This window comes from Doryrhamphus excisus, chromosome 12 (assembly GCF_030265055.1).
Source record: "Doryrhamphus excisus isolate RoL2022-K1 chromosome 12, RoL_Dexc_1.0, whole genome shotgun sequence".
In the NCBI taxonomy this organism is placed as follows: Eukaryota; Metazoa; Chordata; class Actinopteri; order Syngnathiformes; family Syngnathidae; genus Doryrhamphus; species Doryrhamphus excisus.
This window is the reverse complement of record NC_080477.1, coordinates 16,199,135-16,223,867: the sequence shown is the minus strand read 5'-3', so window position 1 is coordinate 16,223,867 and position 24,733 is coordinate 16,199,135. Positions and strand designations below refer to the sequence as shown.

The following is a 24,733-nucleotide window of genomic DNA, read 5'->3' as shown; positions in this document are numbered from 1 at the left end:
TCTAACTATAGTTTTTCTAAACCGCTAGGGGGCAATAGAGCAAGTAGACACTTGTATGCCACTGTCGAACGTTGTGCAAACAGCGAACAAGTGATACCCAATACCAAGGACACTAGACTTTAAGAAACACATTAACTATTCACTATCGTAGTATACCTATGCCGCCATGATGGTGAGCAGAATCCAGAAACGTTGCATTGTAAATATATTCTCGGCACACTGCTCAGCCATTAATTGCTCGACAGTGGCCAAGACTTAAAGTGTATATTGTGTGGGACTCCCACACAATATAGCTTAAAGCTAATTTGTTTTTGGGGAGTAAATAGTTTGATTTGTACATTGTACATGGTAATGCACTTAGCGCCCTCTCCCCACCTCCATTGATCACCATCATGGCGAACTGTCTGCTCCATTGGTGTACTACATTCTGCTCCATGCATTTACGGTCAATGCGCGGTCCTTTCAAGTCTAGTGTCCTTGCTGAAAATATAAGGCCATAGCGCACATTACTCGAGTGCGAAGTTGTAAATATTTGCACACTTCCGCTTTTGAGTCACAATCGTAGTTGCAACTGAAATCGGACATTGTTATAGCATTGAAGTCCGGCTTACAAGCTGACTATGGTTCGTCATCGCACATTTTAGTAGTGAGTTGCCGTTTATATTTTGCATGATTTGCGGTTACTACGTGTTTTGCCACCGATATAGTGAGGCTGTTTGGCTATTGCTGATGCATTTACATTGCGAGTGTTTGTAACAGACCCTGTTGGCGTCACAGATGATGTGACGTACATGTTTGTTTGGTAGTGAAAATACACTTGACGACCACATCTATGGACGAAATCCTTGGGTCGGTCCGTGTGAAATAAATGCACGGGTGTTGCCCACGCAGTTTGGTGGGATCGAAATCTGTATTTGTTTACGTCTTCCCTGAAAGCGATCCAGTTTGTCTATCTGTATCTGCAGGTAAACGGAATTAGCCAAACAGTAGATGTGGATGTCAGTTGACCCCTGTTAGCCTCAAGTCAGTTATTCACAAAAATGAAAGGTAAAGCTGTCATCTTCTGTCATTATACTCTAGACACGTAATTTCCATGAAACTCAACCAACCATGTTGTGATCTCTCAGGGAAACGAATGCAAACCATTAAAAGGCAGCTTAAAAAGACATCAAGACAGACAAGGAACTCCACAACTATACGTCCAGTGAAAAGTGATGTTCACACTGATGACACCTCCACAACAGTGTGTTCTTTGCCATGCACCCTGCAAAGACGCAGGGGACCACCAAGAAAAACACAAGAGGCCTTCCACACAGCTACCCCTTTGCAAAGTTTATCCAGGGTGCAGCCATCCGACATGAGCTCAGATGCAAAGGATGTCAAGGGCATGGTATGTCACCATTTTTCTATTAGCAGTCATTTTTTCATTGTTGATGGTCAATATATTGCACAACACAGCCGACACAGAACCAATGTTGTAATGCCGGTACGGAGGAAACTGGTCAGTCAGCATTAATCCAGCTAATTAATAAACAATGTTGCCCTTTTTTACTATGTAGCCTTTCTTGTTTTGTCTTGTCACAATGTCTACTTGGATTGCTACTGAGCTTTCTGTGTTTACTTTGTCCCACACCCCATACAGATCTCAGCGGTAGGATCACATTGCTATACGTTGAGGTCTCGCAGCAGGAAGAGAATTGCAGAGACTGCACAGCCCAGACAACTTAAAAAAAGACCAATCACAAACACACAAAGCACTTATCCTGCAGCCAAACGCCAGTGTTCCAGAAAACAGAAAAAAGATACAATGAATTTACAAATGGATGACACCGCATGTCAGTTGCCTGAACCCTCAGGTCCAAGATTTGACTTAAAGCAAGGTAATACACTTTTAGACTTTCACATTAAGCTCTTTTTAATGTCAATTTGATCTTTTCTGGTGTTTTCTACACACTTCCCACAAGATGAACCTTTGCTGTCGTCAGATCTGTCTATTGAGCCGAGCGATCACAAGGAGGAATTGCCTCAACTTTCATTCCAGGAGGAGACCGGCGATGAAGAGGAGCTGCCGAGCTTCTTGATGCAGACGCCAAAAAGTGAGACTGATTTTCACAATTGACTATTAGTGGATGTCAGAGTTTGTATTGTAAATGAGTGTCATCCATTTTGTCTATCAGAGGCGTCATCTATCAAAGAGGGAGTGTTTGTGTGGTGCAAGTATAGGCATTTTCCTACATGGCCTGCATTGGTGAGTAAAATCATTTGCCTACTGTATTTCCTCTTAGGAGGCACACAACATTGTTTATTCAATCTCAACTAGTTTGTGATGTGTAGTTGTCATTATTAAATAACATGAAGCGGTCATAGGATTTGATTGGGTTAATTTAGAACGGTGGTACTCCATCTAGTTTGGCTGCAGGATCCACCATCACACTTCAATGACAAGCGGCAACCCAAAGTGCGTACATTTTCAACTAAAATCTCATATATCTAATAAAGACAGTGCTGTTTGAAGTGGTAGTGCAAAAATAGCTAAGATTAAGATATGCCTAGATTAAGATATGCCTTTATTCGTCCCTCAGTGGGGGAATTTGTAGCTAGCACAAGTTTAATCAACATTACAGGAACAGGTTTTTATCCATGAACTCAAAATGATTTTAACAAAAAGTGTCTAAGGTAACTACAGATAACGGGTTTACTGTAAATACTCCAGTTAAGTTCCATTTCAGAAGCACTGCAAAATTGAACATACAAACAAAAGCATGTCTAATTTACATGGAAAATTCCATATATGTGCTAGCAATTACTCCAAATATGACAATTGAATAGACAACAAAGATGTACATTCCACTTAAACGGCTAATATATCCATCCATGGTGCTCTCACAATATTTGGATGGATTTTCATTTTCAGTTCACTTTAAAGCAGGAGCAGCTAAAAATGAACATAGTTGTTTTTTCCGGCATCTTTTCAGACAACCACTGTTAATCAGGAAAATGTGTGGCTACATGTTTGTCCGGGATGCTGACTGGAAGGGGGAATATTCTCCCGAAGTGGGTTGTTGTAGAAAAAGATCAAATTCCTGTCTATCTTTTTTTTTTTAATTATAATTTCTGGTTTTGCAGGTCAAACGAGTAAACCACAAGACGAAAAAAGCCACCATACTCTACATAGATGAGCTGTCGATTCAAAAAAAGAGGGGGTAAGAAGTTGTCTTTGTTTCTTACGCTAATGCCCAATATTCATTCCCTGCGTTGTTTTTGAAATGCCAAGGATGCTTGGATGTGTGTTATTTAAGGTTTACTGTCAGCCTGAAATCTCTGAAGCCTTTTGACTGTGAAGGAGCGAATGAGAATATGGTAAGAACAAAATGATAATAAATAACACACATTATTTATTTGCATTCATACGGTTGTACAGCATTTATTGTGCTCACTTTGTCCTAGAGTAAATACCAAGAAAAGTATGTGGGTGCGCTTGAGTGGTCATTGGAGCTAATAACAGACTACATAATACGCATTGGTAAGTATTTCACTAAAAATGTACCACATTTAGCTTTATCAGCGGCGTTAAGAACATTTTCTCTTTGCAGCTTGTGGTTCATTTTCTGGCTCCTTCCTCGAGTACTACGCACATGACATGAGTAAGTTTACCATGACACCAGGAAATACACAGTTACTGTACATCAGGCCATAATACAAATGGTGACTTTACAAAAATATGATACAGCTATTATACGGTGCGTTACTTCAGCTGTATTTCTGACAAGTCATCCTCATCCAGGCTACCCGGTGAGGAGGAAGTACCCGCAATCCACATCCATCAGCAGCGATCCAATGACAAACAGTCAGTGGGGGGATCAGAGTGAGGATGGCGTTAATGGTGTGAGTGGTCAGGAGGAAGAGGAGGCCAGCAAGTGTGCCAAGAGGCTGCTGCCTGACCGCACCCATGCTGCACACAATCGCGCCAATGAGAAGCTTGTGCATTTCATCGTCAAGCAGCGAATGGTTGAGGATCGGCTGCTGGTATGCTTGATTTGAGACTGATGTAATGTAATACAGTTGTTAGCAAATCTACAATATCTCACAAAGTCGGTACGCTCCGTACATTTCAGCAATCATTTTATTATATCTTCTATAGGAATGACACATATAGCACTTTGAATTGACTATCTACTGAAAATGACTCAATACACATTAGGTTCCACTAACCGTTTTGGTGAATCCCATGCCCAAGAGTGGTCGGTAACGTGCTCACACTAAATATTGACACTGAACTGTACTCACATATGATGCCAGCTATTTAGACAATAAAAGTTGTGTTGACTCATTTTCAGTGCACCACAAATCTATACTGCTATACAAACTGTAAAATTAATACAGTATATCAAAGCTTCATTTGAATAGCATTGTGAAGATATATTCAAGGAGGGGTATACTCCTTTTTTGGTCGGTAATCCATGCTTGGCGGAGGTCGTAACAAGTTTGCTTTCCCAGGCTGTCATTCGAGGGCAGGCGCCGTCCAGGTGGCTCCGCTACTTTCAGACCTCTCATCGGCGACGTGTGGTGAACATTTACCTTGAAGATGAACAGCAGTTAGACCAGGTGTACAGTTACCTGAACGAACTGTACGGGACAGCTGTGGCCACGGTACCTTACCAAGATGAGGTCAAATTCATGGAGCGTGTCCCCTTTGTCCTGGATGTGCTTCTTCCTGAAGTAAGTTGATGGATTCATCAGCTCTCATCTTATGTTGATGGAAATCCATTTTATTGTATTGTTTCATTTCAGGCCATCACTTATGCGATCGCTGGTGTGGACAATGTCTCCATAGAAAAGGCAGAAGAAAAGTACCTAAAAGGACGCTGTATAAGTCACAGGTAGTTAATCGACTTAAAAGGAAAAAAGTGCATACTATAGTACTGACTACAATCAATTTCTGTTCTTTATTGTAGGGAAACACAGGAGTTCAACTTGATGATTGAGCATCTCATTTCTCTAAAATCCCAAAGGACATTTTCCATTCCACCAGATGACTGAGTGGACTTTATTGGACTGAGGATAAATCTTGACATAATAAATCATGGACTTTTTAATGCTTTGATTCATGTGAAGACATCAAACATGAAATCACAACTTCACATACAGTACCTTATAAAGTAATCACCGCTGTGTATTATGTTAATTCATCAATGCATAATAAAAAATGCTTTTTGTGTACACAATACTTCAGCTCTATATTTCTGACCACACTTGCATCAGTCTGGATGAAGGAATACAGTTCATTTTATTTGAATGTTCCATGTTTGCAAAAATGAAAACAACAATGAAATGAAATATGAACTGATCATTAATATAATCCACCTTTAGAGAATATATAAGTAGTTGTATTCATCATTATGTCTCATTTAAAGCATTAAATTGCAAGGACCCATTGATACACATTTTAACCGTTGTTTTACCTTGTAATTCATTCTGCCCAACCGAAGGGTGGCGCTAGTGAGCAAATTACATCGTCTACATCCACACAAGCCAGCGAAGAAAGAAAATCTTCATAGCAATTCTCTTTCACTCACAGTGAAAATGGCGCTATACGAAGCCGAAACTTGAAGTTCTTTGGAAGCTTATGAGCTTGTCACTTAACGCAAGCAACCCAGCGACTTGAGTGCGGGATTCGCGCCGAGCCGGTTATGACGAGCGATCATCTAGACATTCGCCAAGGATAACGAAACCTTCGTGGGTTCATTTTAAAGCCGTCTACAAGCAAAGCAGGTAACGTTATGACAGCGGTAGCAGCTAGCGGCACGTTGCATCACGTTTTCAACTACTGTCGATAAGCTAGCTGGAAGATCCGAGCTTTTTAAACGTACCTCTCTTGCCTAGTACGCGCATTCAACGTGGAAACATCTATAGTGGCTGGTAAATAAAGACAATAACATATAAATAAACGCACCGCAATGCTGCTAGTGGATAAGGTGCGTGCGTGTGAGCTGTGTAGCTAGGTGAAACTGGGCGAGTTTTATAATAGGCACGATTGTCTTACATTTAGCCTATACCAAGTTAAGAGTTTGTCTTATTGTTTGGCAGTGTTGCCACATTACATTGACATCATCGAAGGTTTGTAAAAGTTGCACCATATAACTGGCCATCATGGCTCAACACATGATCCGCAAATACGTCCCCGTTATTTGAAAAAGATTTATCTAAAAAAAATCATACGATATACTCTAAATATTATATTCGTGTTCTACCATACCTTCAATGTAACCAGCTAGGTTCTGGGAAAATTGTATGCTATCAATGGTGACCTTGCAAGATAGCCTGCTCAGTTAGCCAAAGTGAATGCAAGGCACCTATAGTATTTATTTATCATTATGTAGCAAAGTAACACTCTATATCATCGCGGTGTGGAACGTCGTCATGTATGACATCGACCTGTAACACAGTGGAGAGGAATAACTGTTTGTTTACATGCTAGCCAAGCTAACTGCACCGTGCTAGTTGATGATGCTAATTTTTGCCCTGCCATGCTAGCCACAAAGCTAACATTTCAATGGCGTGATATTTTGATGACACTTATAATTCCACGTTTGTTGGACCTTTTTGGCCGTTTTGTGTCTTTGTTGTGAGAGACAACAACTTATTTTGACGGTTTTACAATGTCCATGTGTATAATGTGACGTTTTTAGAGGCAACTTAAGTTAATCCGCAATAATCAGAGGAACTGTTTATTAAAATATTTGTCCCTCTTAAATGATAACTTTTCTTGGATGTAGACATTTACACTCATCTGTGGTAGAAATGTATCCGTGCTTCACCATATGGTTAACGTGGGCTGACTGACAGCCTCGTTTGTTGCGCGGGAGTTCACTTGAATTCCTTGTTATTACCTCGGGACACCTTTAGGGGGGGCTGTTTCTGTCACTATCATAAAAATAAAATAAAATACTGTAACAATCCCGCCGGTTCTTCCTTTTTAGATACCACGTTATGAAGATGTGGAAAACCCTAATATATTGTGTATATGTACAAATGCATACACAATTTTCTTGCAAGAAATACCACTACTACCATACTGCAAACAAATGCACCTCAGTTTTTGTTGTTGGCACCATTTGTCATTTTGCTGAGTGCACATTTTTTGAAAATCACAGCATTGCTTTAAAAATAGTTTCTTTTGTTGATTTTTTTTTTACTGCTCAGTTACTAAGTTATCTAGACTTCTTATAGGATAAAATATGAGGGCTGTTTCTAACAAAGATCTGGTATTGTTGTTACAGCGAGCGATGTACGAACTGACAGCACAGGTCACCAGGAGCCTGCTTCCTTTCCCCGCGGTGACTCTTGAGGCTCTGGGAGAGGATGAGATCACTCTGGATTCTGTGCTTCATGGCAGGTTAACGACTGGTGAGTTAAATGGCATGGAGCAAGGGGTACATTGCCACTGAATCCTGGAACTATCAAAATACACACAAAACAATGCAGGTGCATTTTGACATTTTTATTATCCCAGGAAATTGATGGTAAATGATACATTTTACATGTATCAATTTTTTAGATCAAATAAACCACTGTTATGATGGTCTAATAATAGTAATATATGACAATAATGCAATATTTTCTTTAATATGTTATCTCTCACTCTGTAAGGTTGTGGAATTGCTGTTTGTGACATATTTTCTCACAGGAAATTCATACTGTTTAACTTTGCAGTATTTCTTAAACTGCCGGCTTTTCAGCTGTATTAAAGAACTTGTGCTCAGGCAATGAACTCTCTCCCCGCCTGTTTGGAGGTGTCAAACATGTGTGCACATGGCAATTGTCTGGTTAATTACAGTAATTTATTTATTAATGTGAGAAAGCTTTTTTTTCTGAACGAGACATGTCACATTTTCATTTCATGGCTGTGTGTGAAGGCCGTGGAGGACATGCGTGGCTTGCCTGTGGCCCCCACCTGGAATTTGTCCATTCGCTGACTGGAGAGCGTTTGTCTGCATACTGCTTTAGCGGTGGGGGGGAGCACCCGCCCAGTATCCTCGCAGTGAGGGACTTCAGCTGGCTCAAAAGGTCAGAGGCGCACTGACTTACTTTCTTGACACTTTCCTTGTTGTAATCATGCTCTTGTAAATTGTTTATTGCTTTGTAATGTGCATTACCACCAAAAACAATCTAATAGTAAATATACATTTCCTATTGCAAGGTCGGGATTGCTGGTGGGCTTGGAAGAAACTGAAGGCAGTGTATTATGTCTGTACGACTTGGGACTGTCAAAGGTGGTCAAAGCAATGATCATACCAGGGAGGGTGAGTCCCCTATGCTTGTTATTGGAAAACATTCCAGCAAATACCAGAACTATTCAAGTTTTACATTAGAAGTGTCTGCGGTTTACAGATTACAGGAATTGAACCGTTAGTGAGTTATGGTGGCGCAAGCACTTCGACACAGCACCTCCACCAGAGTCTTCGCTGGTTCTTTGGCATTGCCGCTGTAGTAACAGATCTGGGACATGTTCTGCTGGTGGACCTCTGTTTGGATGATCTGTCCTGCAACCAGAGTGAGCTGGAAGCCTCAGGTAAGGAGTGTCCATGTGCATGGATGTAGTGACTATTGGCTGTGTACTTTCACAGACGGAAAACAGAAAATATGTATTTTTGTTAGCTTTTCACACTAATTTTTAACCAATCACTCTTCTTTTGGCATTCCCAGATTTGCAAGTAGTGACCAAATCTCCAGGAGCAATACCCAGACTCAGAGAAGTGAGCAGCAGAGAGGGAAGACATATTTGCCTCCAGCTCAGTGGGCCCAGTGGTGTTGCAGCCACAGCTCTGCAATACATCCCCAGAACAAACCAACTGGCAGTGGGCTTCTCAGATGGCTATTTGCAGCTTTGGAACTTGAAGTCTCTCAGAAAAGAGTATGTCTCTGGAAATAACGAGTTACAGTTGCCATATGAATACATTTTTATTGTGTGAATGGGGACTTTCTAATTAAATGTTACCATCTGCGTGCATATAGCTATACTAATCCCTATGTTGCCTGTTAAGATACCACTCTCAGTTGGATGGTGGCAGGGTGCCTGTGCATGCCTTCACCTTTCAGGAGCCTGAAAATGACCCAAGGAACTGCTGCTACCTCTGGGCTGTCCAGTCTACTCAGGATCAGTAAGTTTCACATTAGACTATTCTTTTTTTAATAATTCTTAAGTGTTTAATAAGTGTTCTTTCAAGGCAAAGTACTCATCTCTATTTGCCTGCACAGAGAGGGAGATATGGTCACTCTCCGACTGCTTCAGCTGGCCTTCAGTGAGCGGAAGTGTCTAGCCTCAGGGAAGATCCATTATGAGGTGTGTAGAATATGGCTTTTCAAATGTAATTGCTGCTCTTTGTTGATCACCTTTTATGTTTATAATACTGCTCAGGGTCTAGAGTACTGCGAGGAGCGTTACAGTCAGGAGCTAAGTGGTGCAGCTTTCCCTCTCGGGGTGCAGACCACCAACACCCGCCTGCTGAGCTGCCAGACAATCGAGAAATTCCGACCCCACCCAGACCGGGATGACAGCATGAATGAAGGTCAGACTTTTGAGGTTACTGGTAACACTAATGGGATCTACAGTACATTGTAGTGATGTATGGAATGTGGGGTCTATTCTTCCTTTGCCGCGATAAAACCTTCCACTCCTTTCGGACTTTCTCCAAAACTTTGGAGTGTCTCAATTAGTTTTTTTCCTTTGATCCAGAACAGCATTTGTCAAATCAGGGGTGACTGATGATGCACCAAACGCTTTTCTCCTAGTCAAGTTCTTCTGCACCAAATTCATTCCTAGCATGCCTTTATGGACCTTGCTTTGATAGATGCTTTGATTGATTGACTAGTACAAAATAAATATTTCTGTTTTCGTCATATTGAATCACCTCCCATTTTCAGCTGCATCCCCAGATACCAGCGTTTCTATCTTCAGCTGGCAAGTCAAGACCTATGGCCAAGGAATGCCATCCACCTACATTGGGGTTTTTGACATCAACCGATGGTACCATGCACAGATGCCAGACTCATTGAGGTACAGCCCAGAGGCGATTTGGATTCCTAATTGACATATAAAGTAGTTGAAAGGCGGCTACAAAACAGCAAATGTATGATGCCCAATTTGGAAGTTTTGTTAAAACGCATCTTCACATTACAAGAAGTGATGTGGCATCACAATCGTTGCCTCGTGTTTACAGCCCCGTTTTGTTGCAATTTCAAGGATTTTGTGCAATGGGAGTCAGCAGTTTCTTAGCCACATTTTATATAAGAGATTAGGAAATAAGGCGGAGAGGGGCATCATTTTGTGATGTGGCAGTTCATGGAGAACTTGCTGTGCTTCTGTTCCAAGGCGCGCGTAGGTGGATGTCAAAGCCAGGAGTGGTGAAACATTGACATGAGCCGCTTCACTAACACTTTTCAAAGATTGTTTTCAGGCATCAACAAGTTTTGTCTACATCTGAGTACCTTTTATCAAAGTCATAACACGGCTTTGGATGACTTATACTGTAGGTTGGATACATGCAACCTGACTGTTCAGACTGCAGTAGGATTTATATCTATATACGAATGAGGCTTGAGTCGTATTTTGAAAAAAACATAGTTGACCTGCTGATGCTGAAATACAAAAAAATAGATCCAGGTCACATGCGAGCAAAAAATTGGAATTGACCTGCAGTGTGAAACTACCTTATCACAATTTGGTTTCACCCAAACAGTCCCACCCAAAAGCTATATCACTATAGTTACAACATTGTTGTTTTTTTTCCTTCTATTTTTCAAAAGAACGGGTGAGTCTCTGCAGAACTGTCCCTACTTTGCGGTGTGGTGTCTGGACCAAGTGATGCAAATGGCTTCTCCACGCACCCTGCTGGATGTGATGATACAGGATCACAGTCTCAGCCGAAGCCTGCCCTTAACTTTTCCACCACCAGAACAGTACTTTAATCCAACCGCATATAACTTTGGTAAGTGCCAAAGGAAGTGATATATACAATTTTGCTGCTAATTGTTAAAGACTTATTTTATCTTCTCTTTTTTTGTTGTTACAGATGCTATTTGCTTATTCAACTCTGGAATTGTGCATTCAACCTGTTCTGGATACCAGAAAGAGGTTAGTCACTATTGGGGGATGTCCCAATCTGATTTTCAGAATCTGGATCGGCATCCGCTGTTTTTGAAGTTCAGATAATATCGGCCACCACCACTAGATCGAGCCAATCCGGTTGCCGTACAACATTGTTGGTAGCTACAGTGATAGTTCCCCCTTGCTGTGCCCGGACTGCTGTGTCATTTGGGTTGGGCGCTCATATGGGAAGTGCTGTTATAGCCGCTGGTTGTTTATACTAGGGACCATCAAATTACGGTTGCCTTTGTTGAGTTTGTTAAAAAAAAAAAGTAATTGAAGTACTGTATTCTAAATCACAACACAAATTGATCTGTAACCATGTAAAATGATTCGTGCTACTCAAAGTATTTTCATAACCATATTAAATTCCACACAAATTGGTTGTAACAAAAGCAAAAAAATTGGAGTGTTAAGCATTTGCACCTTAAGGCTCTAATACTTTAAATTTAGACCCGCATCTTTAGAATTACAAAACCTTGCAAATTTAGCTTGAATGGAAGTGCTTTTGATTGAGATTGATCTCTCCCCGAGCAGACCTTGAGCTTTTTGAAGAAAGCGGTTCCTTGTTCCAGTGACGCCATCTCCAGCTGCTACTTGCGTTGCCTCATGTCTGGCCTTTTGTCGTCTCGCCTGGCTGACGCACACAACTCCAGCCCCTCTCAGGTAGACACACACAATAAAATGTCTAAGCCGTGTTGGTGTATGCCAGAGTTGTCTCATCTCACACATTGGAGAACGTCTGACGTTGAAGTAATGTTGCATTTTGTAATAACATTTTTTAATACACTTTATAATAAATTGTAATAACCTTTTAATATGCAACAAGTTATTTCTTACAAAATGACAAACTATTGCAAAATGCAGCGGTATTACACAGTGATGTGTAAATTATGACATTATTGCATATTGCACCATTGTTGCATAACGTGGCTTTACATGGCGTAACGTTAGTTGGAAATGTATAAATGTTGATGCTAAGAAAAAAAATGGACACTTATTTTCTTAAAATGTACATCAAATAACATTAACAAAGTAAAAATATCAAAATGTACCCCAGCATTCTCAGATTTTTCAGTATGCAGCCCTCAGTATGGGATTTATATGCATTTGGTAGTTTTCACTGACTATAAAATGTGACTGTAACGTGGCCAATAGGAGGACCAGCTGGATGCTATCCTGTCAACTGCCGTAGAGACCACGTCTTTGGGACTGATCACTGGTTGTATCAAACAATGGACTGCGGAGGGTGAGAACCAGTCTGCACAAGGCCTGAAATATTGTCATTATGTGACCCAGTGTTATACATATTGTGTAACCTTTCCCACCAGAACAACCAGGCTCTGCATTAAATCTGCGCTACATCTTGGATTGGGCTTGGAACAAAGTGATCCAGACCAAGGAGGAACTGGATGGCATCTGTATGTGCCTAGTTGTTGGAACATTAATAGAGCATTCGATTGATGAGTTCAGGAGTTCATGAGCCTGTCACTCACTGGTGTGGTTGTTCACTAGGTGCACCGCTCTTTGACAGCTCATCCAACTTCACAGACCCTCAGACCATGCAGCTGCTGCAGCACAGCCACAGACTGCTGGCGAACCTCAGTACCATCTTCCACTGTCTGCTCACTGAGGCCCAGGAGCTCACTGAGAAAGGTGCTGCAGGGGCGCAATCTCTTGTATTTGGTTTGTGTTATACAAGCAACTGCATTGCTTTTCATCCACTTGCATTTTGCAATGCATAAGTCATTGTCTGCCGGTTTACTTAGTGATCATTTTATTTCAGCCTACATGGTACGGTACGTCTTGTTGCACATGGAACATTGTTACTGACAATTTCTATGACAGTAATGCCATATAGTTAATCTACCATTCTTTTACCGTTGGATTTATGGTTGTCCTTTGTTTGTTTGTCCAGGTCTAGTTGGTCTTATCAACAAAAACATGGTGTCCAGTCTGATTTCCAAGTATGCCCAAGTCGTCCTCTGGTTCTGTCGCACTGGTCTGCTGCCCGAAGGATCAGGTATATACATATGATCAGGCAGCACTTTAAATTTGATGTGATGATGCTTTATATGTTTCTTCACTATGGATTGTAACTCATGTCTGTAGATGTGGATGCCATGAAGATCTCCAGGCCTTTCTACAGTCACTCAGTCATCAACAACTACTACTCTGTTCGCAGGGAGGAGCTCACCACAATGGCAAAGTGAATAGTCATGGCAAAGTATTGTTAAAAGAATGACATAACTTGGTGGTGCAACTGGATTCACTGCTTTTTTTGCCTATACTCCTGTCTCAGGGGCAAGTGGTGTGCAGATTGCCTGATGATTGACAGTTTGGTCGACCAATGTGGAGAAGGTTTAATCAGCCTGTGGAAAAGAGATGATGGTGGAACAGGACAGTACCCACCGCCCACCCTTCATGTCAGTTTGTCTTAAATTCAACACACTCACACACAATGAATAACACAATGAATAACTTAACCACGTGTTTTTATTGCAGGCTTTGCTAGATATGTATCTTCTGGAAAACGTTGATGAAGCTTCAAAACATGCAATTGTATCCTTCAGACCCACTATTTCCTGTCTGATAAATCGGCAGCTTTTTGTTTAAAAAAATGATATTACTAGTGTTTTATTTTCTTGCACTAACACTAAAAGACATTTCAACCACATTTTTGAAAATGATGGCCCTCTCTTCTACAGACACCATGACTCAATTAACCACTGGGCGTGTAGTCCACTTGAATAAATACACACTGCACTTCAGATAGATGCAGTACCTCATATCCTCTTTGCAAAGTTTTACAGATGTTTGTTACTGCTAATGGATAGCTGGTACTTTCTGCAGTTAAGTAAAATGAAGGCTATGATGAAATACCACATTTTATACACTGTTCAAATTATTATATAAATCTGTCCCAGACATGTTGTATCCTTTTATGTATAAGCCTTAACATGCTCTTAGGTGATCTACTTGTTGCTAGATGTTATGTACTCCTTCCCCAATAAGGAGGGAGCTTCAGTGAAGTCTTTCCCCAGTGCTTTTGCCATCCCCATTGGACTGGTCAAACTGGTCCAAGGCCTCTGGCTGTTGGATCATCGTGACCATCAGGTGTGTACATTAATTTACGAATTTTTAAAAAGCTGACACACTGAAATACATCTTGTAAAGATGTGTAAATCACCGTTTAATACCTCTTTGGAACAGAGTTCATTTGAGCTGCTCCTCCACCCAGCCGCCTCTCAGTGTCACTTTAAGTGGCAGCATGAGCGTGTCCTGCAAGCCTTGATGTGCCAGGGCCAGCACTCACTGGCATTGCGTTACTTTCATGTCGCAAAACCGCCGATATCCTCCACCTCCCATGCCAGGCTGTGCCTCTCTGTACTGCTACACAACAGGTAGGAAGAGAAAAGACTCTTACCCATAGGCCTGTCACGATAATGGATATATTGATTTATCAAACAATTAAAAAAAACAAAAACAGGCCGGTAATTATGAGCCCTTGATAAATTCACCAATGAGTATCGGTTGATAATTAATAGCACGATTATCGACCAGCAAAAAATGATATTGCGACAGGCCTACTCACCCATAATGTTAGACAGTGAAGACTGTTAATCCATTTTGTGAACCTACCGGCACTGGATTTTTGTTTAAATTTTTTGTAATGCTCAATTTCCCAGGTGTCTCACTGAGGCGAGGTCATTGCTACAGCAACACTCAAATCATCTCAATGCATCCGAGCTGCTGGGATTCATGTACGAGAGGTGCCAGGAGCTGGGCCTCATTAAAGATCTGCTCAAGCTGCCTTTGGGCCACACTGAACAGGTGACTTTCATGACATATTACTTGCCTTTTGCCAGTCATTCTGTGAAGAGGATGGTGGTGTATGTGTAATGTCCCAGTGAAACAAGAAATATTTAAAGGGGAACTATTATGCTTTTTCCACTTTTCTGACCTATAAATGTTGTTAGAATCGTGTATTATCGTGTTAAACCATGTCTAAGTTTCAGATAATGAAGTCACGCAAGTGAGCCCTGAAAGAAGTTTGGGATGGCTATGAATGCTCAGTTTCAGAGGGTGTTCTCACAATGCTGTTTTGCTATGTCACAGGCTTCCTTATATGGACTTGTGCTGTAGGCCAGATATGTTCTTTACCCCCCAGGAAAATCCAGTAAATACAGCTGGAATAGGTGCAGATTCCGGAAGATCTAGAAAGCTTTCTGTGCTGGTTATCATGTGTAGCTGCTCTATATGAGTCCACAACTCAATACAAAGGGCCCAAAAATGGTCCCCTTTAAACATGTGCAGATGTAATAATGCAGAGCTACCATTTGGAGATGCTTGCAGAGTCATGCTACTACACATAGTTTATCTTTTGCGGTTTTGTTTTTAGGAAACTTTGGAGAAGTTTCTTCAAACCACAGGTGGTCTGGACAACAGAGAAATACTCATGGTTCATTACCTTCAGCAGTCCAACTACATACCTGCCCTGCGACTCAACCACAGCCTCAAAATGCACCCAGTGGTATGACACACACATGCTCAAGCATTATTAAGAATGGTGGAACTTTAAATGTTGAACACACTCCATTGTCGTGCTCCAGACCGTTTGTTTGCATTTGGAAATATCTTTTTCCCATGAGGTATAGGTCACCATCACAAATCCTATATTAAGTTCAACATTTACAGTAACAGGGTGTAGAAAATATGGGGTAATATTTAAAGGTATAGTTCAGATTTTTTGACCTGAACTTGTATGAATGACACCCCCATAAACAGTGAAGTCCGTCAACAGCGACTCACTCCATGACTTCTCGTCTCCTGAGCTGAGGTCTGGTCAGATTTTGGTGCTGAGGAAAGTACTTCCAGTTAGTTGCTGGGACAGTTATGTAAAGAGTTTGGCTTCTTAATCTTTTTTCAGCTAATTTTTGCTGAACTGAGGTCTTGCCCAATATGCTGTCCTCGCATGTGACTAGAGGGATATTTTTCCAGAAAATCTTGGTAGAATTTAAAATTGTTTGACATCAGTGGCATTCAACATTTGGAGTTCCAATGTATTTAAACATTTAAAATTACAGTACTATACCTCACATATTGCTGTCTGATTCTCACAAAATAAGTTGCATGCCTGTTCTGTTTTACTCAGAATGAGCGAGACCCAAAAATTAAAGAGCGTTCCAACATCCGCAACTGTATTTTGGATCAGTATGGCAAAGTTCTTCCCACAGTGCAGAGGAAACTGGCAATGGAGAGAGCCAAACCCTACCAACATCCTAGCATCACCCACAAAGAAGGTAGAGTGGAAGAGAGGAATGATTGAAAGCTTTCCTATCTTTCTGAGTGCATAACATAATTTCCCATTGTGGTGCAGTGACTCGTCCACAGCCTCTGTCAGCCATCACCAAGCGTTCCGCTAATGAGAAGGTGATGTCGAGGGCAGGCTTTATCTACAGTGTTCTCAACAAGATTGAAGAGGTGTGGTTGGGCAAAGGAGATACGCCGCAGTCCTCCCCCACTATGAGGTGAGCCAACAGCAAACTCTCAAAGTTTTTTTTTTTGTTTAATTCCTTACTAACTTTTGTAAAATCGTGCCTGTTAGTCCAAGGACAGCTGGATTCTCGAGTCCTGGGCTCCAGGCTGCATCCCTGACCCAACCAGAGCCATTCCTGGGAACACCAATTACAATGAGCTCTAAACGAAAGTCAAGGTAATTTAATGGAAGCCAGTCTCATATTTTTGTTTATGTGGCAGTACAATTAGACACCATGAATGAAAGTTGACAATCATAGAGGATTCAGTTTTAGCAGTGTCTTTTGCACCCCCGTCCCCTCTCTCAAATGTGATGCAGGCTAATAGACGCCTGGCAAATGACTCAGCCTCTACTAAGTCCAGCCAGACCGTCGAGCATCTGTGTCTTTCCAAAAAGCACCACGAAAGCCCCTGAATTCAGCCTGTTACAAACGCCGCAGGTTGTCAAGGTGAAACCCAGTATTATTTCACAATATATTTATTGATGCCTTTCAAAGAATTTGATCATTTTTATATGGAAATGTGCCTGTAACGTTATGACGTTAACGACCGTGTAGACATATTTACAATGTTTTTTTTTTTTTGTGTGTGTTTGTGTGTCATCAGCGAGCTCGTGCCTTGGCTGCTTCCGGGTCTGTTTTCACAGCCTTTACCCCTCAGTCCATCCTACGTAGCAGCCTGAGGCCGACTCCTGTGGCCACGCCCTCTGCGTCTCCCAGGCGTTCCATCACACCTCCACTCCGCATCAAAGAGAGTCGCATCACCTTTAGTGAATTGGCAGAATCTCCTGAAGTCCAAACAGACATCCACTTGACCAATGGGGTAAGACCAGTCCCTGATACCAATCCTTTTCTTTGTAGTGATCCAATGATGGTGGCGTGAATGCCGTCACCCTTGGTACAATGGATGCCACAAGCGTACATGATGTAGTTTGTTAAATACACTAAAGAAGAGACCCACTCCGTAAGTGTACTACATCATGTCACCCTTTTAGGTTCCATATTACTGCAGTAATATAATAATCATGTTATTGTGATGGTCCTCAGTACTTTGACAACAGCAAGTCAAAAATGACATTCTGTAATAAAGTGTGCAAAACTCTAAAGCTTGGTGGAAACATACACTATTGTAAGTCCAATTAATCTGGAACCTTTTTTTCCTCCTAGGTGGCAGCAGATGGTGAGATTAGCTTACTAACAACTGAAGCCAGGCCATCCAATACACGTAAAACCCGGTCCTCGCAACTTGCTGATGAGGAAGCTGAGCAGCTCCACGTAAAGTTTATGCCTCCCGAAGGTGGCATTCCATCACCACAGTTGAGATGCTCTGCGAGGCAGTCCTTCTTTACAGAAGCAACCAAGCCATCAAACATGACTCAACTTATTTTGAGCTTTGACACTAGCCAGACATCCTTTCGGTCGACAGACACCACTCTGGAGTACTATGATGCTCCTCTCGCAGACGATCAACAAGAAGAAAAAGATAATATATTTACAGAGAAGGCAGATGATGTGACCATGAACATCAAGTTCCCAACTGATGAAGCAGAACCACAGCAGAACTCTTTACCAACCTCTGAGCCTGCCCCTATCCTGGTGTCAAATGATGCCGAGTGTGAAGACCAGGAGCTGATGGAAGATCAGACATTTGACGAAGCAGCACAGTATAAAACAAACAAACCAGATGATGAATCAAGCTGCAAGCAAGAATATGCTGCACTTATTGACCAAGAGGAAACATCCAGTCATGGTAATTGTCTGTTTGCTGGTTTATTACATCAACCACTCAAGAGTCACTCGTGTTTTTTGCCAATAGGTGATCATCTGTCCCCAGAGAAACAATCTCTGTCACTAATCACTGAGGAGAACCCAGTCCAGTCAGAGGTCATGGAATCCACAGCCCACATTACAAAGAGAAACACATACGGAGACGCTGATTCCACAGCGTCCACACATCACCTGAACGCATGTGAAGACACTGAAGCTGCCAACTTCATTGAGCACATGAATGCATGTGGGGACACTGAATCCCCAACCACATTCACTGAGAATGTGAACGTATGTGGTGACATAGAGTCCAAACTTGTACCAGCTGAGAACATAGAGCAATCTCCAGGTGTGTCCCTTGGATGAAAGAAAGAAAAATCTCAATTTACAGTTAGCTTTTTTTGTGATTTTTGATATACTATTCTTTTGTCTGCAATCAGATCTGACCGAGTTTGTGCAGCGACATTTGTTTGGCAGCGACCTCTGGTCCAGAGTCCATGACTTATCACCACCAACACCCAGCACGTATGTTTTATTTCACACAGTAATTCAGATTCACATTGAGTCAAGAAGTTAGATGTGCATGTAGATTGTTAGTATGTTTTCCCCCTCCAAATAATTAAAAAAAAAGTAAAAGTAAAATATTGCTTGTCCCAGTGACGTGCCAGGTGATATCGAAGAGGGCGATGAGACTGCGCCTGAAGGTCCATGTGAGCTCACCAGCCAAAAATCTACGGTCTCAGTCACATTATCAGGACCAACTGGCACGCACTCCCACGGTGAAGAAGGTACGTGCATGTTGTATCGATGCAAGTTTCCAATAAGTTATTTCTGCTTGTGATTTTTTTTTTTTACTGTATATCTTTTTTTGTTTCTTTTTGTGCATTAGATCTGACTGACTTTGTACAGCGACATTTGTTTGGTGCCGACCAATCTCCTCCTCTGACCCGCTCTGGAATTCATCACACACCCCAAACAACCCTCAGCATGTATGTTTTGTTTTGTTTGCTTGTATTTTTTTTTTTTTCAACCAATCTACAAATTACGAATACTGAGGATGGGCATTTGATATTTCATTGATATACCCCAGGGTGCGTTAGCGTCATCATTTACATTAGTTTTTCATTGGCAGAAGAAGAGTGTCTTTCACAGATACTTTTTATGAAATATCACCTGCATGGATGTAGTTGAACTCTTCTAACTACACCGATGATTAAATATGTAACAACAATACGGCACGCGCAAATGTATCATGCACCTCAGTGTTTGTTTAGGAAGTCCTGCACTTTGAAAACATCGTTTTTATGCCGTTACATACCGGTTTATTTATTTTTTTTATGGTAATATTGACTCTGCTCTTTCTCAGTGAAGTGCAAGGTGATGTCGAAACGGATGATGAATCTGCTGTTGCAGCTCCACCCTTGTTCACCAGCCAAAAATCCACCAGCTCTGTGACGTCCTCGGAGCCAACTGGCACAGACTCACACTGTGAGGAAGACCTACACAGTTCTTCCTTTCCATTTATTGACATGCTCACATCCTTTACACGTTATCTTTTCCTTTAGCTGTTATGAGTGTGAACGAGGACAGCGAAGAAATTTCCATCTCAGAGTCTGAAGAGGAGGAGGAGGAAGAAGATGGGGTGGAAGAGGAATCTGATGAGGGTAATGAGGAGGAGAACTCGGGCAGTGAGGTGGAAATCATTGAGGAGGTCCAGGGTAACGGAAGCCTCCCAGCCAGCTCGGTCTTAGTACAGCAGGAACACGATCACTTCTTACCAGCTTTATCAGAGCAGGATGATGCAGCGTTTTCTCTCATAACACCAGGAGTGGAAATGAAGGTAAACAAATGACCTCCTGTAATCATCCATATCTGAGTTTAGTTTAATCAGCCAATTCATGTTTGCAGGTGGTCGGAGAGGAGATGGGAGGCGAGGTGTTGATGGTGAGACTCGGTGCTAATACCGGAGCGATGGAAGCGCTGGAGGATGAAGGTCAGGGGTCATCTTACATGGATCTTAAACCTTCAACCACTCTCCTGGTTCCTCTTGAGCTCATGGACGGACAACAGGACGCGGTCGACAGCGTCCCATTTGGACTGCCTGAGATTCATCAAACCGCTGTGACGGATGACCAAACTCACAGCGATTTCTCGCTAATGTTGGATGTGGAAGAGGACCAGGTTAAAGACACACCTCTGTCGCCAATGGACGACAATCAGCGGTCATCAAAACCGTCTTCTCCTGAGTCCATATTGGCTTCTGATGGCCTTGTGACAGAAGCAGAGATTGTGAACCAGGAGACTATCAGGTTTGATAATGGAACACAAGAAGATGACGGAATGGAAATTGAACCTTTGGTTGACAATGAAATCAATGGACAAACGGACCTACTGAACAGTCACATCGATGAAGAGCACAACATGGAAGAGCCTCAAGAACAAATAGAAGATCTTGAACCTACTACATTGCCAGACTCTGGGTCTCCTTTAGAGAAGGAACCTACAGAAGCTTTGGAGACAAAGGATAATGAAGATTCTGTTGCCGCAAAAGACGCAGAGGAGATGGAGGAAAATGAGGGCAAAGCTGAAACCGTGCAGGAAGACCTTCATACTACAAGTCATGTAGATACCCCTAACTCTTTGGAGGAACAGCAGCAGGTAGTTGACCACACATCTTTAGAAACTGAACCGGATATCAGGCCTGAAAGTCCAAGCGAGACCACAACTACTAGTGAAACCAGAGTTGAAGATGTGCAGCAAAATACAAGTTCAACCACCAAACCTGAAGAACAGCTTAGAGTCCCAGAAACACGAAATTATCGGAAGAACAAGACAACCGAGTTCACCCCAACACGGATGTCAACACGAGCGAGAAGAACTGTCACCTTCATCTCCCCCCTCCCAGAGGAACCAGAGACAGACGAGAACAAAGTAGCTGTCCCTGCATCGCCCAGTCGTACACCTAGAAAAACTAAAGGAACCAAAGTCCGAGCCGACACACCTCGGAGAAGCACACGCAAAGCTTCAACTGAAATTCCTGAAGTCCATGAGGAAAGTCCTGAGGTCAATCAGGAGAAAGATGTGGATGATGCCACTGTAGCGTCAAGTACCTCCTCTGCCGTTTCTCCTTCCAGACGACGGGCTTCTCAAAGAGACGCTCCTTCAAGAATCAAACAAATGAATGAAAGCAAAGAACCTGACACCATAAAGGAGGCGGAACAAGCAGAAGAAGTCATGGATGAAACACTTGCTCCGGGACCAACCACCAGGCATTCTACCCCGGCCAAACGCAGGACCGCTCAGGCATCCACTCCAAGGAGGTCTAGCCGCAGAAACCTGAACAAAAGTGAGGTGGCGCCACCGACTTTAGAGGTTTTAAAAGAGGAGGAGAAAGAGGAGGAAGTTTCTTCCCCGAGTATCAAACACAGCACCAGAAAGACCAAAGTAAAAGCGTCGAAAGAGTACGACAACAGAAATTCAAGCTCAAGTCGAACGACACGTCAATCAAGCCGCACGACTCTGAATGCGTATCCACAGGTAAGGATTCTTGGTCCTGGGATTTGTCACCACTCTCTTCACACACACATTTTCCACATCAATGCCGTAACAAAAGCTCCATGTTTTGTATTCAAACGTTCCAAAGTAAAACGGGTCGCTGTGTTTCTACTTCAGAGTGCAACAAAGATGGAAGCGAGCATCAGCGGAAACGTTGATGATGTGCACGAGCCCACGATGAACAGCACCGTGGCTCACACAAGCCTGCGACGGACAACCAGGGGGCAACTGTGGGACCACCCGGAAGAAGACCTCTTCCTACTGGCTTCGCCTCTAGAGGTGGATTCCGAAACTCCCATAGCAGACGCTCTGATCAAGAGGCTCCGGGATGAGGAGGAGAAGCGGGAAGGTAGCGTCTAGACGGCTGGTCTTTTCATTCACATTCCAGCGTGTTCAAGCACCGCATGTTCATGTTACCAGGAGGGGTTGTCAGAAGGATGTTGAGGACAAGAAGTACCAAATCAACAGAGTTGGCGGCAGAACCTGCAGACGACATCGGCCCAGGAGAGCTTTACTACTCCCCCTCACGGAGGAGAACGAGAGGTATGTTTGTATTGGTACAAAACAGCCATGGAAAGCTATTGTAATGTCTACCAATGCATGCGTGTTAGCCAGCAGAGCAGAGTCTCCAGGCCCCAGTGAAGAGTTTCCAGTGGCCGCCTCTCGCAACAGGGGAAGAAATGCCAAAAGTGTCTCAAAGGTCAGTTTTTGCCATTGTTTTGTACATTCAAGATGGCCACAAACCCACTCTTCTATAGTTTTGGGCTTGCATCCACATACATGTCACTGAAAACTCCTTTTTTAAATAAAAAATTCTTATAATGCATTTTTTATATTAAAAAAAAAACTAATGTACATGTTTTTCAAATACAATTTATACTAGGGGGGACTTTTGTCTTTTTTTTTCTTTTTTTTTTTGCAATTTAATTTGCTTACTTTGCCATTGTTACTGTATTGTTTCCAGAAGTACATTTTATATATGATGTATAGACATTTTTTATTATACGCATATGGATATAGCCTTAATGTTCAACCCTCATGTAAAAAAAAAAAGATTTAATCTGATTTGATTTTTTAACTCATCTTTTATCAAAAACAAATACATATTTGATGTAAATTATTTTTCTTTTCTTTTTTTTTTTAGGATGAATTAACTTCAGAAGAAGAGGGGAAATCAGCCACTAACACTAGAAGAACTGGAAAACGAACGGCTAAGTATGAATTTTTTTTATGCTAATGGAAAGAATTGCTTCAAGTTGTCAATACTCAATTTTACACAACAATAATACAGGCAATAAAAATATTTTTTTATATACACAGTACCAGTAAGGAGTTTGAAGACAGATTCTGATTTAATAGTGTCCAAACTTGTGACTGCCACTGTGAGTGTTTGCGCCGTGCCAAGCTGACGGACAAGTGTCGGCATTTTGTCTCCTCTCCGGGATGCCGAGGGCACAGAAGAGGGGGGGGGGGTCGGCTGCATCTGTGGCTCAGAAGGCAGCAGATGTGGCTGAGGGGGCCCAGCAGAGGCTGGCAAACATGCTTTTCATTCAGGTTTTCAGTTAATAATGTGAGAAGGCAAAAATAAATGCATCGTGTTGTTGTGGAGGCCAGCATCTTGTTAATGTTCCGGTAAGATAAAGCCAATATAGCCAGTAGTACATTTAAACATTTATACTCATATGTGATCGGTATCGGCACCATAAAACCCTGATTGGAACATCTCAATGTTTATTCTTTTAGATGTATTTGAAAAAACATGATAGAGCGAAGCTGCGAAACATGAACGGCAGGCAATGTGGCGAGGGATGACTATATTCATAAACTGGTTGTGTTCATGCTTGTTGTTTTTCTCTCAACGCTTCATCTTCAGATCCAAAAATGTCTTGCAGCCGGCCCCCGTATTCACAGCTGAAGTGATCTCACCGCTGCCCAGTCCGGCAGATCAAGTCCCACGAGCACAGAAGAGGATCAAGGAAGCGGACGCTCCAACCTCAAGCATAAACCTCCGACGTAAACGCATAATGGAAAGGGTCTTCACCAAGCCTGTCACCAGGAGGAAGAACATCTGATTGGATGGAAGTGGAATACCAGAGCTCGTTCTCTGGTGGATCAGCAGAACAAAAATTTTAGAGGCTCCCTTAAAAGAACCAGAGAAGAAAGTAATCTTGCTTCTTAGTACAGAGGCTTTATTTACATTCTCTTTTTAAGTTTGTGTGTTCCTAATTTTAACATTTTGGAAAAGCGATGATTAAGCAACTAATATTTCTAACAAAGTGTAAATAATTATTTTTTGTTTCTTTGTTTCAAATAAATAAATTCATTTAGAGGTTTTGTGGCTCATGCTGATCACTGCTCTGGTCTTAAAGGTTTTGATGGATTGGGGGGGGGCACATGATGATGTTGACCAGTGTCAAGATGTTTACTCTAAATATTGTACAGGAAAAACACACTTTGGATTTGTTTGACTTGTTTTGGAACACATGAAGCGTGTTGGTGATATGGCTGAATACATAGGCTATTTTCTGATGAATGTCTTATTTTTTGATGACTGCTCTTTGATAAATACAGTAAAGATTGAATCATAGTGCTGCTGCTGCTGTCTTTTGTTCGTATTGTGTTTGTGGTTATGGTATGGAGTGCAAAGGTCGTTCATGATGCCTTCACGTATCAATATTATACAAACAGTTCCTAAGGTTTAATTGTGAAGCGGTAAATGATACTGTGT

At 42.0% G+C, this 24,733-nt stretch overlaps 2 protein-coding genes across 4 annotated transcripts; both read left to right on the top strand.

Annotated features, from left to right (window-relative positions):
• The first annotated feature begins 479 nt into the window (after positions 1 to 479).
• LOC131139582 (PWWP domain-containing DNA repair factor 3A-like) lies at positions 480 to 5,227 on the top strand. Of its 3 annotated transcripts, none has more exons than XM_058089319.1 (14): positions 480 to 646; positions 966 to 1,047; positions 1,128 to 1,390; positions 1,643 to 1,880; positions 1,986 to 2,096; positions 2,178 to 2,248; positions 3,127 to 3,203; positions 3,300 to 3,360; positions 3,448 to 3,523; positions 3,594 to 3,644; positions 3,785 to 4,026; positions 4,498 to 4,719; positions 4,792 to 4,880; positions 4,956 to 5,227. In XM_058089319.1, the coding sequence occupies exons 2-14, from the start codon at positions 1,041 to 1,043 to the stop codon at positions 5,038 to 5,040; spliced, it is 1,593 nt and encodes a 530-aa protein (XP_057945302.1). In that variant the 5' UTR covers positions 480 to 646; positions 966 to 1,040; the 3' UTR covers positions 5,041 to 5,227. The 3 variants fall into 3 exon arrangements, with proteins under 3 accessions (XP_057945302.1, XP_057945300.1, XP_057945301.1); XM_058089317.1 differs by having other exon boundaries at positions 1,965 to 2,096; XM_058089318.1 differs by having other exon boundaries at positions 537 to 623; positions 1,965 to 2,096.
• Positions 5,228 to 5,548: 321 nt separating this feature from the next.
• ahctf1 (AT hook containing transcription factor 1) lies at positions 5,549 to 24,592 on the top strand. The gene is made up of 42 exons (XM_058089311.1): positions 5,549 to 5,772; positions 7,281 to 7,407; positions 7,917 to 8,067; positions 8,201 to 8,303; positions 8,392 to 8,572; positions 8,707 to 8,914; positions 9,045 to 9,161; positions 9,259 to 9,343; positions 9,419 to 9,569; positions 9,925 to 10,057; positions 10,807 to 10,988; positions 11,073 to 11,134; positions 11,684 to 11,812; positions 12,305 to 12,395; positions 12,478 to 12,567; positions 12,662 to 12,802; positions 13,065 to 13,169; positions 13,259 to 13,355; positions 13,449 to 13,572; positions 13,652 to 13,708; positions 14,117 to 14,263; positions 14,360 to 14,550; positions 14,836 to 14,980; positions 15,549 to 15,680; positions 16,302 to 16,449; positions 16,527 to 16,677; positions 16,755 to 16,862; positions 17,004 to 17,133; positions 17,291 to 17,506; positions 17,851 to 18,433; positions 18,500 to 18,799; positions 18,891 to 18,975; positions 19,108 to 19,238; positions 19,340 to 19,439; positions 19,817 to 19,938; positions 20,016 to 20,290; positions 20,359 to 21,987; positions 22,123 to 22,354; positions 22,426 to 22,548; positions 22,617 to 22,705; positions 23,150 to 23,220; positions 23,879 to 24,592. Exons 2-42 carry the CDS (start codon positions 7,287 to 7,289, stop codon positions 24,075 to 24,077), a joined length of 7,635 nt encoding a protein of 2,544 aa, XP_057945294.1. The 5' UTR covers positions 5,549 to 5,772; positions 7,281 to 7,286; the 3' UTR covers positions 24,078 to 24,592.
• The last annotated feature ends 141 nt before the right edge of the window (positions 24,593 to 24,733 follow it).